The sequence below is a fragment of the Magnolia sinica genome, chromosome 12 (assembly GCF_029962835.1).
Source record: "Magnolia sinica isolate HGM2019 chromosome 12, MsV1, whole genome shotgun sequence".
In the NCBI taxonomy this organism is placed as follows: Eukaryota; Viridiplantae; Streptophyta; class Magnoliopsida; order Magnoliales; family Magnoliaceae; genus Magnolia; species Magnolia sinica.
The window spans coordinates 11,510,965-11,525,933 of record NC_080584.1 but is presented as its reverse complement, the minus strand read 5'-3'; the positions used below and the strand labels follow the sequence as shown (position 1 = coordinate 11,525,933).

General features: G+C 40.9%; 2 protein-coding genes across 11 annotated transcripts in view; both read right to left on the bottom strand.

Annotated features, from left to right (window-relative positions):
- LOC131220918 (probable LRR receptor-like serine/threonine-protein kinase At1g56140) overlaps positions 1-6,577 on the bottom strand; it is a 78,937-nt gene extending 72,360 nt beyond the window's left edge. For 6 of the 10 annotated variants that reach the window (XM_058215850.1, XM_058215851.1, XM_058215855.1 and 3 more), the window contains exons 1-2: positions 6,490-6,577; positions 5,993-6,064 (exon numbers count right to left, since the gene is read on the bottom strand). In XM_058215850.1, the coding sequence (XP_058071833.1) occupies positions 5,993-6,064; positions 6,490-6,500 (83 nt within the window). In that variant the 5' untranslated portion in view covers positions 6,501-6,577. Of the gene's footprint in view, positions 1-1,259; positions 1,332-1,702; positions 1,772-2,109; positions 2,188-3,055; positions 3,128-5,992; positions 6,065-6,489 lie in introns of those variants that run through there. The other 4 variants (XM_058215853.1, XM_058215852.1, XM_058215858.1 and 1 more) reach the window with 4 other exon arrangements.
- A 5,582-nt stretch (positions 6,578-12,159) lies between these two features.
- On the bottom strand, positions 12,160-13,460 carry LOC131220923 (probable LRR receptor-like serine/threonine-protein kinase At1g56130). Its single transcript, XM_058215875.1, has 3 exons — positions 13,063-13,460; positions 12,761-12,935; positions 12,160-12,556 (listed from the first exon to the last, which is right to left on the bottom strand). Exons 1-3 carry the CDS (start codon positions 13,073-13,075, stop codon positions 12,439-12,441), a joined length of 306 nt encoding a protein of 101 aa, XP_058071858.1. The 5' UTR covers positions 13,076-13,460; the 3' UTR covers positions 12,160-12,438.
- Positions 13,461-14,969: the final 1,509 nt, after the last annotated feature.

Sequence of the window (14,969 nt, the reverse complement as noted above, 5' to 3'; positions counted from 1 at the left end):
TCATGCCCGTATGGCATGCATCATACACTAGAGCAGGCATCTCATCCGCTCTACTATTGATGGGCCACTAACCCAAAATTTCTATTATTGGTCTTATCCTAACCATCTATAAAATGAACCCTTTTCTCACTAAATGTCAGGAGTTACTTAGGATCATCCAAGCAATGTGTTTTTTGGACTAGGACAATTCACTGCCGAATGAACAGTTTTGATCTCATTCACTTATGCCCCATGTAAACCAGTGACTTGAAGGCACCAGGGTCCACTCATATATATATATATATATATATATATATATATATATATATATATATATATATATATATATATACACTGCAAATGTATAAACTCATTAAACATAAGAAATTATAATTTGAACCAAACATAATTAGAAAAACTCACATATGCTGCAATGATTGATGTTTTCCAATGGTGGACGGGATAGTACCAAAAATCATATTGTTTCTTAGGACTCTGTAGAGAAAGCATAAAAGTAATATGAGTATGTCATTTTAACTTTCTAGGCATGGATGAAAAAAGAAAAATATGATCTAACAGATTAGTATTACTACACATGCTGAGATCATATGGCCTTACAAGATGCGTAAAGATGTCATATTCTCAATAAAATTCAACGAGGAGCTCCCATTAGACACATCACAGATCCTCCTGTACGAGTACACGGTTAGTTGAGGCCATGTTTGGAGGAAAAAAAAAAATTCACGATTTTGAAGAGTTTTACTTTAAAAATCAAATGATATTCGCCTGGATAGAAAAGAGCTAGCTACTTCCTTCCTACACAACATAGGAGACCCCACTTCGTGATTTTTGGAAATTCTACTTGGGGTGTGTTTGGTTTCACCAAATATCATGAAATTTCACAATGTTTAGTGCAACCAAACACACCCTTAGCGCACAAATTCCAATATCAGAAATTAGTAATACGAATGAAGACTATTGAAGATTAAAACAAGTTAATGAACACTGACACTGACAAATAGTTCACTTTAAAAATCAAGATATGCACATACGGATATAAAAGAGCTATGTCCTTTTTTCCTACACAACAGGAGACCCATTTTGCAAATTTTGAAAATTCTACCTGGGCTGTGTTTAGTTGCACCAAATATCATGAAATTATTTCATGATATTTGGTGCAACCAAACACACCCTGGAGCACAAATTCCAATATCGGAAATTAGTAATGTAAAGGGAGAAAAATAAAATATTAAAACAAGTTAATGAACACCAACACTCACAAATATACCATTGAGGTCAAATTAGAAAAACTCGATGGTATGGGACCCTCGAAAGCATTGCCTCGCATACTCCTGCATCAACATTTTCAGCATTACAAATACTCTTTAAAGAAGTATAGCATGGCGCGTATCAAGAAAATGAGATCTGCTAAGTGCACTCACTATGCTACTCACATAGTAGGTCCCACTTGCAGGTAAAAAAAAAGGCCAGTTGTCCACATTTAACGTACACATGTGTCCCACTAGATGACCGATCATTGAACATGGTGCAAATTCCTATCCACATTCAGAACAGCATGTGGCACCAAACCTACATTGAGTGTGGATAGAATTCCTGTCCACCCACCAATGGATGGTGGGAGACTTTGTTACGCAATCCCATGCGTACCAAATGAGAAAGATAGGAGTTATTATCAGTATAGAACTCGTAAGTACTAGCTTACAAATAAGTGAGAGCCCAACTCCCAATGAAATCAGGTATTTTTCCTGTGAAGTTGTTATCAGATGCCCACCTGAAATTCAATCATATTTTCCACCGCAAATGCGGATATTATTAAATCAAGGGATAAGAAAAGATAGACATGGCATACAAGTAACAAAAATTGAGCCATCCGAAATCATGGGCCCCACAGTAGATGGGTCATAATCCAAAAATCAGATCAATCGAATGATCCTGAGCTCTGGATAATAGGCATTAGGATCTGTTGTATTCAGACCATTGCGAATTTTTCCATTTTAATGCCCATCGGATTGCACACCATAAGTTGTACTAGTGTTAGTTCAAGAGAAATCAAAGGTAGGGCCTGCGATTTTGATGGCTTCCATGTGGCTTATAATCACGAGCTCTTACAAGATATTCACGTTAATCAAGTTGGCAAATGTTGAAGGAATCTCGCCGCTTAGCCCACAGCTACCAATGGATCTGTGAAAAGCAAGTATAGATAATGAATCCAGTATTACAATTTCTCCTGCTATTTTCAGTTGGAGGAATGCTCACACCATTTCAACGGACCAAAAGTAGCTGACCACTGAGTTACATTTTTCAAATGGTCAAAGCAGTTAAAATGGCTGAAAGGGTACTTTGAACAGCCATGTAATTAATGTAAACAAAGCGTCCAGGGAAGGGAATTTTACTCATTCCAACAACCACTCAAGGCTAACATTTTGCTGCTACCATACCACCGTAAAACAGTTTTGTTCAGCTGCGTCAATGCTTCCTAACTCTTCTCTTCTCTTTTTTTTTCTTTTTTTTTTTTTTTTTTCTTTTTTTCTTTTTTTTTTGTTAATTTCATGAGGAAAGGTTAAAAATAAAGAGTCCAACTGGTTACAGTCCACTTAGCAAATAAATTCCAATATTTGATGTGTGTGTGACATCCATCCTTGTCCTATAAGTTGGCCTAATTATTGGGATTACGTTTTGTGAAGATCACCACATCCTCTCATCGAGTGAACCACACTTGTATTTTATTACTTATCAATTGTAAATATTGTTGTTATGGTGTGGTCCACTTAATGAGTAGATGGGTTTGAATTTTGTACAAGGCTATTCTCATGGTGGAGCCAACCTATAAGAAGGTTGTATGTAATTCACTGGGTGGACAGTAACTTATGATTCAGCTGGTCCGGCAAAAAGCTTCTCAGAAAGAAAACTTAGAGAAAAGAAAGGCAAAAAAATATTTACATATTAATCTCTATAAATTGGGTGGTAAATTTGAAATTCCAAATGCATCATATGATATTTCTGCAGAAGAATAATTAAATATAATAATAATAATAATAATAATAGGAGAAGTTACAGTGTTAGCAGACTTGTCAAATTCCCCAGCTCAGGTGGGAGCGAACCAGTGAAGTTGTTTTCGGCTATATTCCTGAAAATAAAAATAAATAAATAAAAATAATTAATTAATCATTTCATAACCAAAAGCATCCTGTTTTGGCCTGAAATCACTACAATAACCTACATCAATTTTCTGTCATTTGAGAACTGAACACGCAGATGGAAATATGCTAACTTGTGGTGCAACCAAACCTTTCCTGCCAACGTGTTGTTTGTGCAGAACAGCCGTACAATGCTAATGTCAGGTCCTATGATGAAGGGGAGCGGTTTAGGTGCGGCCGGGCCCCACCCAAGATGATGAAGTCCTTACCATGGGGCCCACATTGATGTATGTATTCTACATCCATGCCATCCATCAGTTTGCCGGATCATTTCATGGCATGAGCCTAAAAATAAAGCAGATCCAATTCTGATCAGGTGGACAATACTATAGGAAATGGTGATGATTGACCATTAATGGGCAGCATAAGTTTTGGATCAGCAGGTTTATGTTACCTTATCAACAGGTTGGATGGAAAATAAACATTATGTAAACAAACAGTATAGTGGCCCTAGGAAATTACTTAATGGTAGGGCCTTCAATCACCACAGTTTCAACTATGGTCCGCTTGAGATTTGGATCTTCTTCATTTTTGGTCTCATGACCTAAAATGATCCAGGAATCTGGTAAAACGGATGGATGGTGTGGATATAGATTACACACATCAAGGTGGGCCCTATGGTAAGGGCCGCACTGTCTTGGGTGATGATGATCATCTAGCTCAAACAATCAGATGGGTCCGTCATTAGGTTGGCCATGCCTAGATGTTGAGTCACCGTCGCTTATCCACTCATTCCAACGGTGCAGCCCACCTGTTGACAGGTCTGGCCTGATTTCTGTGTGCCAGGTATCTTCATGGTGGAGCCTACCATTTTGAACAGTGTCGATTCCCCACAGAAGTGGCATGTTGGCGGGAAAGATATGGCTTCATGACAATATGTGCTGCACCACCTGAACGATTTAGACCGTTCATCTAGACACTCCCACCGTAGATGGCCCATCTAGAAAAAAAAAAAAAAAATCTTTCCTCGCCCTTTCATATCAGCAATGATGATCCCCAACCAATGAAATTCTTTTCATAATGAGCTTATACTATGAAAACTTCTAGATGAACGGCCTGGATCTTCATGTGCTGAGGAGAAAGGAGGTACCGCTGGGGAGAGAATTTGAGAGCAATGGCCATGCGCCCAGCTACTCTACAACATAACTTACGGGCAGCTCAATCCAAACCGTCCAAACAGTGGGACCCACCGATGAAGGATACATCCCTCTAAGTAGATTGATTAAACCATCCTGACCTTTGATCAATTTGTATTTTCATTTCAAACTGTTGACTATTTTTCATCTCAATCTCAACCATCTACTAGTGTTCATCAATCAATCAGCCAATGAGAATCATCTGTCCAATGGGGGTTTTCGGTGACCCATATAAAGCAGGCCCATGATGCTTGACGTACATTTATGCCACATGTCCCATAGTGGTGTGTATGCATATGATCATCACGATGCCTGAGGAAGATAGTCAGAAAGTCCTTGTAGTGTCTCAAGTGCAGACGAATGGTTATGAACTTCCAATCACTGATGGTGATCTGGTATATGGCACAGATTCCACATACTATAAATTTAAATAGTTATGTGGACTACTATACTTATTTTCTAGCATGGATAAATGGGAAGAGATTCAGTAAACCCAGAGGATGAAAACACACAAGGGCGGCACCATCTTGGGTGAGGCCGGGGCCACAACTAATCCACCCCATGATGATGATCATCTAGATCAAACAATCAGATGGGTCTGGCTCAAAAATCTTGTAGGTTTACTCCTCCAGTGGACCAGTGTACAAAACAAACTTCTAGCTAAAGTAACTTCTATCCAGCCATCCATTTGTTGTGTGTCCGCCCCAACCGGAAAAAGCCTGATCAGCGGATGGAAAGCTCTGATCCTATACGTATGCCATTGTGGGACATATGTTTGCATGTGGACGGATGAGATTTGTATTCTTCATTTGTTGTGCCATCGAGATCAGTTGTGACAGTCCAAATGCTGATCAGATAATCCTAACCTTCCAACAGGAGGCCACCAACGGACGGTTAGAAAGAAACTGGTCAGTTTTCCAAGTTCAACGGTTGGAAAATTACCTCTCACCGACTTCAGAGGTCCATAATTAATGGTTGACCAGTTCCTAGCCACCAATTGGAGGCATTGGTTGTACTTTTATTTATAACCGTCTATTCCCATCCCCAAAAGTCCTTTAAATCGGTGGTTATGATCATACAGACTGCTATGGTCTTTTTAGGCAAGGCACATTTCATGCCAGAGCCAACAAATCAACCACTGGATTTATCACCATGTATGAATATGTAAAAGCTTTATAAGATACAACAGATTGCACCGGATACAAACCACTGTAGCAGTTAACCGCCCCTTTGAAAGTGGTGATGACTCCTTAGGATAACATGTCGTACTCATGTGGAGCTATCCAGACCATTCAAAATGTGGGAAAACTATGGATGGAGTATATATCTAAAATCCGGATGATAAAGTAATCCTAGCCACCCAAGTGATGGTCATTGGGTGAACGATTAAAATTAAATTAACGAGTGTTCCAAATTCAAAGGGAAAGTCAGATGGATCTTATCAAACACTTGGTGTAATTTTTTTTTCCCTTGTGTATGCTGCATCCATGAATGTTTCAGATATTTGGATGGTCTGGGTCGCCCTACGACCATGCCATGTGGACGGTTAACAAGTGATAAGCAATAGCAACAGCAGATACTGTGGGAGTGTGCGTGTGTGTGCGTGTTACAACCAAAAAAAAAAAAGAAGAATACTGTGGGAGAAATTTCAATACTTACAGGTAGCTCAGGTGCTTTAAATTGCCGATAGATGCTGGCAAGGGACCCGTCATGTAATTTTCTGAGACATCCCTGCAATATATACGGAAAACACTTGTTAACGGATGGAAAATTAGATCTCACCGACTTCAAGGTGTCAACAATGTTACAGTTAAGTGGTGGTGGCTCATTCACATACCGTGTGGCACTCATGTGCAGCTATCCACACCATCCAAATTGTGAGGAAACTGTGGATGGAGCATATATCTAAAATCCAGCCGATAAAGTAATCCTAACCATCCAATTGACGGTCACCGGATGAACAGTTGAAAGTAAATTAACAAGTGTTCCAAATTTAAAGGAAAAGTCAGATGACTCATATCAAGCTCTTGTGTATGCTACTTCAACGAATGTTTCATAGATTTGGATGGTCTGGATTACCCTACAACCATGCCATGTGGACTGTTAACGAATGATAAATAACAGCAACACGCTGTGGTAAAATTTTAGATACTTACAAGTACAGCATGCTGGTTATGTTGCCGATGAATGCTGGAAAGGGACCCGTTATGGAATTAGTTGACACATTCCTGCAATATATACAGAAAACACTAGGTGGTGACGTGTGACACGTGTACAAGATAAAGCCGCCGCTCATCAGGTGGGGCCCACCACATGAGTTGATCCATTGCATTTCTTAGCCAGGTAACAAAATGTGGCCCAATTGAATGAACGTAGGACTCAGTAGAACTATGGTTAATAAGTTTAGCCTGGGTTTGCATGTAATAGATTCAAGGGTCAGGCCTGGCCCAAACATTGCAAAATCCGGGCTGAAGCCAACTCAAGGCCTGGCCCATTGACAGCCCGGCCTGACCCGGCCAGATATTAAGAACAATACGCTTGACCCTTACCCAGCCCATTTACTAACCAGGCCCAATCTTTCAAACACGTGCTGAGTCCCGACTCACTTGCACACCCGCTACGGATAGATGAATCAAATGAATTAAATGCGACTTGTCTGAGTTATTTGGACTCAGTCCAACCCATCCAGTTCGACACCATGACTCCGCCCGGACTGAGGCGAGTCAGGCTGATTCACTTCCAACTCAGGTGACTCACAACTAAACTCAAAAGCAGATGAGTTGGAATGGTAGCCTGGCCCACTATTGATTTCATACCATTTTTCACATGTACCACATAGGTATCAGAACCCATGATTTAGTGTTGAAACCCCCAGGTCTATCACTAACTCGAATAAACTCGAAACTCGAGCTCAATTCGACTCGAATATATATATATATATATATATATATATATATATATATATATATATATATATATATATATATATATATATATATATAGGGAAAAGGTACTATGCGCTTGAGCTGATGGGAACGTCCCATGAGGTCGAGCTGTGTGGGCCCCACCGTGATGTGTTTCGAACATCTACCCCATCAGTCAGATGCACCATTCCATCGTGGGCTTAGGTCTCAAAAATCAAGTCAATCCGTGACTTGTGTGGGCCACACCACATATAGAAGTGGGGAGGGGCCGTGCACCATTAAAACATTCATAATCATTTTTTGGGCCCACCGAGATGTGGTTTGCAAATCCAGCCCATCCATTATGTGTGTCCCACTTGGATGAGGGTTCAGACCAAGTTTCAGCAACATTCAAAACTCAGGTGGGCCCCACCAAGTGCTTTTATATGTTTTTGGCATGTCTTCACATGATTTTAGATGGTATGGCCCACCTGAGTTCCGTATACGGCTGATTTTTGGGATATCCCATAATTTAAAGAAAACCCATCAAATGCAAGGTGTTGATGGTCGACACGCATCACGGTGGGGCCCACATAGCTTGACCTCAAGGGAGCCTATCGTGAGGTCGAGCGCATAGTACCTTTTCCCATATATATATATATATATATATATATATATATATATATATATATATATATATATATATATATATATATATAACACTCACCTGCGAACCGGTTCGTACGGACTACATACGAACTTTTTTGAGAACTCATCATATCTGATGAGTCTCGAAAATCTGAACGGTCCACATGAAGCAGAACCTCATGAAACCGCCTGGTACCGATTTTTACTTTGAACCAAAACTTCGGTGGGCCATGAAAAATGCAAATAGTTTCTTCCCTTGATTTGAATTTCTCTTTACTATGGCCCACCAGAATCTTAGATCAGGGCAAAAATTTACCCCCTAAGGTTTCATGGGATTCCGCATTATGGATCATTTGGATTAGACACCCATGACATGTGTGCAAAGGTGTGCACATGTGTAGGTGCGTAGGTGAGCATGCCTCATATAGCATAACGCTCACCTGCAAACCAGTTTGTACATACTACATACGAACTTTTTTGAGAACTCATCATATCTGATGAGTCTTGAAAATCTGAATGGTTCACATGAAGCAAAACCTCATTAAACCCCCTGTACCTCATGAAACAGAGCCTCTCTCTCTCTCTCTCTCTCTCTCTCTCTCTCTCTCTCTCTATATATATATATATATATATATATATAAACAGTACTCTTTTCATCACTTTCTTACATTTTTTTTTCTTATCCAACCAACCGTGCCTAAGCTCCTGTCTCTCTCTTTCCGCGGTAATGTACATCTATCTAAATCTAATTTTGGATTTTATTTTTTTAATAATTGTTTGAAAATATAAAAATTATAAATTTCAAAATTGATATTTAAGATTTTGAATATTTGATTTGAGGTTAGGGTTGGAACTGCATTGGGCCGGGTTGGGTCAGGAGCAAGTTTACCTGGACTCGATTTACTAACTCATCTCAAGCTCGCCTCAAAAGGTTTGTCAAACAATACAAACTCTAATAGTAAACTTAAGGGAGAGCTCAAATTCAAAGAGAGTGCGGATGAGTTAAGTCAAGCTTGGCCACCTCAACTCAATCGGTTGATTGTACAACCCTGGCTATGAATAAGGAATATCCATGCTCAGGTACTCAGAGTGAGTACATGTGGCAAGCATTAACTCAAAATAAAAATTGTTTTTGGTCTAGCCCACCTAATGAATCAATGGGAATGATTTTCGTACAAGGCTATCCTCCAGCCAACCTCTTGGTAAGGTTGGATGTTATAAGATCATGATGAGATGAAAATAATTCATTGGGTAGACAAGGGTAGACAATAGCTTATTGTCTAACTGGTAGGACTTAAACCTTCTCAAAAAGAAAAAGAAGAAAATAAAAATTGATGCCTATTAATAACTATGATGTTGGTTGGAAAATTAAAAACGAACCATTGAAGTTATTGTCGCTTATATCCCTGTAAATAAATAATTAATTATGTTTTGTTATTTATCAATGGCTAAAAACTGTCGTTATTTATCAAGTTGGAGCAATCCAGAGTAGTTATTTGGCTTATAGCAAGCCCTAAAAGTTAATAATTATTTTTTTAATCCTAAGAATAATTGGAAACACTTCAATAACCTTCGTCATTTTTCTATCATCTGAGAAGTGAAGGTGCAGCTGGAAATAAGCTTACTTGTGGTGCAGCGAAACCTTTCCTGTCAACATGCCACTTGCGTAGAAAATCCGTACCATGCCAATGTTAGGTCCCATGATGAAGATCATCTAGCGTCGAAAATTATGCAGGTCCGATCATTAAATTGGCCATGCCTGGATGTTGAGTTAGACAGTCCGTTATCTACTCATTCCAACAGTGCGACCCACCTAGTGAAAGGTTTGGCCTGATTTTCGTGCTAGGTGTATCTACGGTGTAGCCTATAAGTTTGAATGGTTTGGATTCCCCACAGAAATGGCATGCCCCACTGATTAGCTTTGAATATGGCATAGGTGCTCAGATCTGAGCTTTCCATAAGGGGGGCCTCACTGATTAGATCTTCTAGTTCAAAGTGAGCCACGGTGTACAAAACAAACTTGTAGCTAAAGCATTTTTTCCAGCCATCCATTTGTTGCGAAACTACTCCAACGGTGAAAAGGCCTGATTTTCAGACTAGAAGATCTTCACAATGTGATCAGCGGACAAAAATGCATGCCCCAATCCTACACGTATGTCACTGTGGGACATGCGATTGCATATAGACGGATGAGATTTGTATTGTTCATTTGACGTACCCTAGAGATCAATCGTGATATTCCAAATGATGCTGATCAGATAATCCTAGCCATCCAACTGGAGGCTACAAATTGACGGTTAGAAAGAAATTGGTCCGATTTCCATATTCAACTGTTGCACAATTAGATATGATTTCCCCCTTGGTGAGTTTTGGTGTATGAGCCATCCAGAAGGGGTCCATGGTTAGGACGGTCTGCAGATGATTTATTTATAAAAGACACGTTGCATTGGGTGAATCCTAGCCACCAATTGAAGGCATTGGTGGACTTTTATTTATTACTGTTCATTACCATCCTCAAAAGTCCTTGAAATCGATGGCTAAGATTATCCTGACAGGTGCAGTACTTTTTGGGGCGGCAAATTCCCTGCCAGGCTCAACAGATCAACCATCGGACTTATCGGACTTATCACCGCGTATGAAAGTGAAAATCTTTATAAGATACAACTGGTTGCACCAGATACAAACTATCCGCCATTAGGAAAGTGGTGGTGGCACTCGTGTGCAGCTATCCAGACCATCCAAATTGTGGGGAAACTTTGAATGGGAGAGCTGATCAAATGGGAGCATATATCTAGAATAGAGCTGATTGGTGGTCCGGATCACCTAACAAAATCAGCAGATATTTTGGTGCCAGAGAAATTGGATACTTACAGGTAGTGCAGGTGCCTAAAATTGCCGATAAATGATGGCAGGGAACCCTCTATGTAATTGTTTGACAGATCCCTGCAATACATGAAAAACACTTGGTGAAGCATGACACGTGTACAAGACGAAAGCCATTCATCAGGTGGGGGGCCAATTTGTAGATTCCCTAGATAAACTAACAGAGCTTTTTTACATGTGTGGGCCACCCCAGGAGTAGATCCATTGAATTTCTGGGCCAATAATATAGTGGGCCTGATTGAGTGAGCTTAGGACCCAGGAAGGCGATGGTTAAGAATTTTAGCCTGGGTTTGCATGTAATAGGCTGGCCTAACCGGAACAGTTAAGAATCCGGGCCTAAGCCAACCCAAGACCCACCCCGTAACAACCTTGGCTCAACCCTTTTAGGTATTAAGAGCAATGAGCTTAACCCTAACTGGTCCAAATACTAACCAGGCCCAATCTTTTAAACGAATCAGATGAGATAATGCGTCTCATCTGAGTTGATTTGGATTCAGTCCGACCCATCCAGCTCCACACCATGACTCACCCCTCAGTGGCTTGAGTCAGGCTTACTCACTCCATACTTGATTGAGTGGCGCGAGTCAGGCCTATTCACTCCATTTTTTGAATGAGTCACGGCTCGACTTGAGACCAGATGGCACAGTAGTCCGGTCCAATACTTTACTCCGCGACATTGTGATCACCCATACTCAGGCACCCAGAATGTGTACATGTGGCATGTAATAACTCAAAGAAAACGCCCTAAAACAAAGACCCAGTGAAGATAACTTATTCTTTAAAGTTGGATTGATTGAATGATCATAACCTTTGATTAATGAATACTTTTCCTTAGAATTCAGGCCATTGAATGACTTTCATTTCAGCTCTGCATCAAATATCCACCAAGCGGCCAGTCAAGAAGCTTAAAAAGCCTAGGTCAGAATCTGGGCGTGATTGACTAAAAGGCTGAGCCCACTATCAGGCCTGCCGGAATAGTTCAGAATCTGGGCCCAAGTCAACCCAAGACCCACCCGTGAACATCCCTGGCTCAACCCTTTCAGATATTAAGAGCAATGTGATTAACCCTACCCAGTCCAATAACCAACCAGGCTCAATCTTTAAATGAATCAGATGAGATAAATGGGTCTCGTTTGATTTGGATTCGGTCCGAACCATCCAGTTCCACACCATGAGTCGCCCTCACTAGCGCGAGTCAGGCCTATTCACTCAATACTTGGGAGAGTCGCGATTGGAGTCGTGGCTGGATGGCACAGTCGTCCAGTCCGATACTTCACCCTCCGACACTGTGACCACCCATACTCAGGCACCTAGAATGTGTATACTTGGAATGTATTAACTCAATGAAAACGGCCCAGAAATAAATACCCAGTTGACGATAATTTCACTTCCAAAATTGGATTAATTGAATGATCATAACCTTTGATTAATGAATACTTTTCTATGAAATTCAGACCATTGAATGGCTTTCATTTCAGCACTACATCAGATATCCACCAAGCGGCCACTCAAGAAGCTAAATAAGCCTAATGTTTTAATCCAAAATGTATTTAAACTGGGTCCCAACATTTGGGCGGTTGATCTTAATTACTCGTACCCCAGTTTTACAAGAATCTTAATGCCTGAGTTTAAACTACAGCGTTCTGCCAAAGCATGAAACCGTTTCTCATACTAGTACTCCAGTAATGACGGCGGGAAAAGAGGTGAGGATCCGTACAATTTTGTCAGCAATGTCAGGTTTGAGAGCTCTTCTGGAATTGCCCCTTGCACCCCCAGATCGTACGCTTTTCTGAAATCAAGAAGGGCAAATATAAGTAGGGGCCCGAGGAATGCCTGAATTGGTAGTCCCTTACCCTTACTGTACACATGGCATATATCCTCAATGATCCAAGCCATTCATCCGGTGGTTCCGTCTATAGATGAACCATCAAATCGATCAGGAAATCCTAAACAAGCAAAGCCCACCATATGATCCACTTGAGTGTGTACGTACATTTCGATTATGTGGCAGGTGCCTCCACCGTTGGATTGGCAATCACATTTGATCCCAAGGTCGCTGATTGTTGATGAATTAACGGCAGTCCCACTACATGGGTCTCCACTTATGTTCCAGTCATCAGAAGTAACAGAAAGACCCCAATGTTGGAAAATGGCATTAAGAGCTCTCGCTATCCATGCACATGAAGAAAAAAAAAAATTTATAATAAGCCCACGGAAGCCATCAAACGGCTTTTGAGAAGATGAAAATTTGGAGGAGTTAGAAACGACCATATGTTCAAAAACTATAGGGCCCACCTGTGATGTGCATGTGGAATAGAGAAAGTGTATCCGGTGCAACTCCTCGTGGGCACTACACCTCCCAAGAATCATCCACAACAAAAACTCAGGTGGGATATGGGAGGGGGAATGCACCATCACCCCTAAAACATACCTATTCACTTGTTGTAGCCCATATAAATTTAAGAATAGGTTGGTGCCCGTATTATCCCTTCATCTTAGTAGGATCCACATGATGACTGGGTTGGATGACATATAAACAGCATCCTCCACCCCACATTCCATTTGGCAGGCATCCCCATCATCCTCCACTTTTCCCCTTTGTTGTCGCTCACCTGAGTCATGGATCAGGGGCTGAATTTTGTGAGTAAGCCTACAGTTGGGGGCTGCATATAATGGACTGGTTGGATGGAACTCGCACATAATAGTGGTCCTACAATCTGGAACTTATGTGGTGACGAATATTCCACAGCATGATATCATTTCCGGAGCACAATTAAATTCTAATCAGGTTCACATGCTCTAATGTGGTTTTTTTTTTGTCCCATCAATGGCGGGCCTTCATATGTACGGTGTGTATATTTTCCCTGCTGGTACGGTTGCTGATGAGCAAGGGAAGCGGATTGCGTTCTGAGTAACTACTGCAAAAACTCTGTGGGGTCCATGTCTGTGCGGGAAACGGATTGGCCACTCCCCTGCCATCAGCCAATGGCTGGTGGGTGGTGTTCCGTGGGCCCCATCATGATGTATGTGTTTCATCCATGTCGTCCATCTATTTTTATAGATCATTTTATCGTATGAGACAAAAAATGAGGTATATCCCAGTCTTAAGTGGACCACCTTACAGGAAATAGCGTTGAATGAACGTCGACCATTAAAAACTTTTTGGGGGCCATAAAAGTTTTGTATCAAGCTGATCTTTGTTTTTTCTCTTCATCTGGGTATCTATGAACTAATCAACAGATTGGATGTCAAATAAACATTACAGTGGGCTTTAAGAGGATTTTAATGGTGGATATCCAATCATTATTGTTTTCCTGTCTTGTGGTCCACCTGAGATTTATATACCTCTCATTTTTTTGGATTAAGCCCTAAAATGATCTATAAAAATAGATGAACGGAATGGAAGAAACACATACTTCATGGTGGGGCCCACAGAGCACCGACCACTAGCCACCTGGCAGATGGCAGGTGGAGTAGCCAATCCATTTCCGTCTGTGTGATATTATGAACAGGTGAGATGACAAATAAACATTACCGTGGGCCCGAGCAAGCTTTCAACGGTCTTAACCATTAATCCCAGTTTTACCCGTGGTGTGGTCTACTTGAGCTTTGGATATGCTTCGATTTTAGGCTCAACCCTAAAATGATATTTTTTTAAAAAAAATACTAATGGACGGCGTCGATAAACCACGTACATGCATGGTGGGCCCAAATGAGTTTACTCAGTATCATAAGATCTTACGTGGCTAACGTGGGGTGTGTGTAATGACATGGGTGTAACAAGCTAACCAAAAAAAAAAAAAAAAAACTCAGTCCGCAGTCCGATTTCATGAGAAAGACCTCATAGTAGCTCCTGCTCAACAGCACGTGCATGATTCTGTAACTGCTGAGCCGTGGTTGGATGATCAAGACGGTCCATCAAGTATCATGAACAGTGGATGGGAGATGTCCTAAAAATCTTTAAAATTGTAAGATCCAAACCCTTCTATTGATTGTCTTCAAGCCAAAATATTTGGAAGTTAAAAAAGCAAGAAAATAAATAATTCAAACCCTCCCCATTAACAAGTGAAATGTACACATACAACTAGGGGTGTACATCGGGCCGAACCAAGTCGAACTGGGCTCAACCCGGCCCGGCCAGATCACCATGCCAACGTGTCCAGCCCGAACCCAGCCCAGTCAGCAATCGGGTGAGTTCGGGC

What these genes read in the sequence shown, in the direction of transcription:
- LOC131220923 (XM_058215875.1), bottom strand. An exon ending in ACCTGCCACATAATCGAAAT is followed by an intron (nt 12,557 to 12,760) that starts GTACGTACACAC and finishes TCTTGATTTCAG; the next exon opens with AAAAGCGTACGATCTGGGGG.